Source organism: Fulmarus glacialis, unplaced genomic scaffold, assembly GCF_000690835.1.
Source record: "Fulmarus glacialis isolate BGI_N327 unplaced genomic scaffold, ASM69083v1 scaffold29158, whole genome shotgun sequence".
Lineage (NCBI taxonomy): Eukaryota > Metazoa > Chordata > Aves > Procellariiformes > Procellariidae > Fulmarus > Fulmarus glacialis.
In genome coordinates this window covers 4,434-6,120 of record NW_009228093.1, presented here as the reverse complement: position 1 = coordinate 6,120, position 1,687 = coordinate 4,434, and the positions used below count along the sequence as shown (strand labels likewise).

Sequence of the window (1,687 nt, the reverse complement as noted above, 5' to 3'; positions counted from 1 at the left end):
CTCTCCGGGGAGGAGAGAAATCCCCTTGACCCGCTGGGTGTGGCCGGCGGGCCCGCCGGGTCTCTGCCACTGTTTGCCACGGGGCCATTGCATGATGCTCGTGGCTACAGCGGATGGGGGGGCTTCGCCTCCAGGGATGGCACCAAGTTTAGGGGTGATGTGGGCTGTGAGACGCCTTGTACAGGTCGAGTTGGGGGTTACTCTTTCCTTGCAGGGGTCCAGCTGTGGCCATGTGCCCTCCCGGGGCAGTTTTGGACCCCAGTCCTTCGCTGCGGAGCCTGGGGCTGGGCAGAGGAGCAGGGTCCAGCGCAGGAGGCTGGAGGGCAGCCGGCAAGCCGGGCGGGAGCTGTGCTTTTAAAGGCCTTTCCCTTTGTTTTTGAAGGCTTTCCGGGTCAAAAGTGCAGCTCTGATCTCTACAACTAGTGCTCTCCCGAGTAAACATGCCGCTGTCGCTCCCAGCTGCCGGCATCCAGCTCGGCTCAGCCACAACATCCCTCCCTTGCACGGGAACCCACCCAGCCAGGGCTTCTGCTCTCCTAAAACCTGCTGCTCCGCGTCATTTTGGAGAGGGGAGAGGAGAATTTCTCCATCAACACTTGTTGTTTCTCTCTGTCGCCCGCCTCTAAAAGCAGAGGACTTGCTGTTAGAGGAAGCCCTGCCAGATCCAAGCACACCCAGACATCCCGAAGCTGCTCACAAGAGCCTTCCTCCCTCTCCTCTCCCCCTTTCCGCCTCCAGCTCCCGCTGCGCTGCATTCCCAGGAACTGGCCCAGTGCCATTCCCGGGGCTGCCGGGGGACTTGATGCTCGCCTGTCCCTCCCGCTGTGTCCTAACTGAACTCTCGAGAAAAGCACTGGGGTTTTAAAGAGCTTTTTAAAGTGCACTCGCATAATGTCTACCTTTATACGTCCTTCAACACTTGTCCAATTCTTTTTTTTTTTTTTAAATTTTCTTTTCTTTTTTTGTTTTCTTGCATGCAAAACCCAAAATCCCCAGGTAATAAATAGCATGCACAAAGGCCAGCTCGGGCAAACAGCTGGCCCCTGCAGAGAGCTACATGCAAAAGAGCCGTGCCTGCTTGCAAACTCTGCAGACACGTATATAAGGGGATGTCGGCACAGGACGTACCTCCTGCAGCAAAGTCACCTCGTACTCCTGCAGCTGCTGCTGGAAGCCAAAGTTGGGGCTGACGTAGGACCGCACGGCCTTGGTGGCGGCCAGGCAGTCCTCCCAGCCGAGCTCGGTCACCGTCATGAGGTAAGCCACCAGGATGGTGGTGCTGCGGGAGACCCCAGCCAGGCTGGCACGGCACGAGGGAGCAGCGTCAGGGAGCGGTGTTCCCACCACAGAGGCTGGTGCAGCCCCGCAGCAAGGGAAAAACCCATGGGATGCATCTTCCCACGGGCACCCCGTCTTCCTGGGGTGCTAGCAGGGTTCCCCGGCCATGGGTTGGGTGGGGGTAAGGAGCCACATGGACAGGGAGACTGCTGGTGCCTTCCCCCTGTCCCCTCCTCTAGCCTGTCCCACCTCTTTGGATGCTCAGGTTTTCAGTGCACGGACCACCCATCCCCATGGGTCTCGGCAATGGAGACCTTCCCCTGTCGCCCTCCTGCTGTTCCTCGTCTTCTCCTCTTCTTCCTCCCCACCACAAGTGATGTTCAACGTCGAGGACACTTTTTGGGAGCCC

At 58.8% G+C, this 1,687-nt stretch overlaps 1 protein-coding gene across 1 annotated transcript in view; it reads right to left on the bottom strand.

The window, feature by feature from the left end:
* Positions 1 to 1,128: 1,128 nt before the first annotated feature.
* LOC104080854 (dual specificity protein phosphatase 22-A-like) overlaps positions 1,129 to 1,687 on the bottom strand; it is a gene marked incomplete at its 3' end in the record, with an annotated part of 4,013 nt that continues 3,454 nt past the window's right edge. Inside the window, exon 2 of the mRNA XM_009583380.1 lies at positions 1,129 to 1,300. Within this exon, the coding sequence (XP_009581675.1) occupies positions 1,129 to 1,300 (172 nt within the window). The remainder of the gene's footprint in view (positions 1,301 to 1,687) is intronic.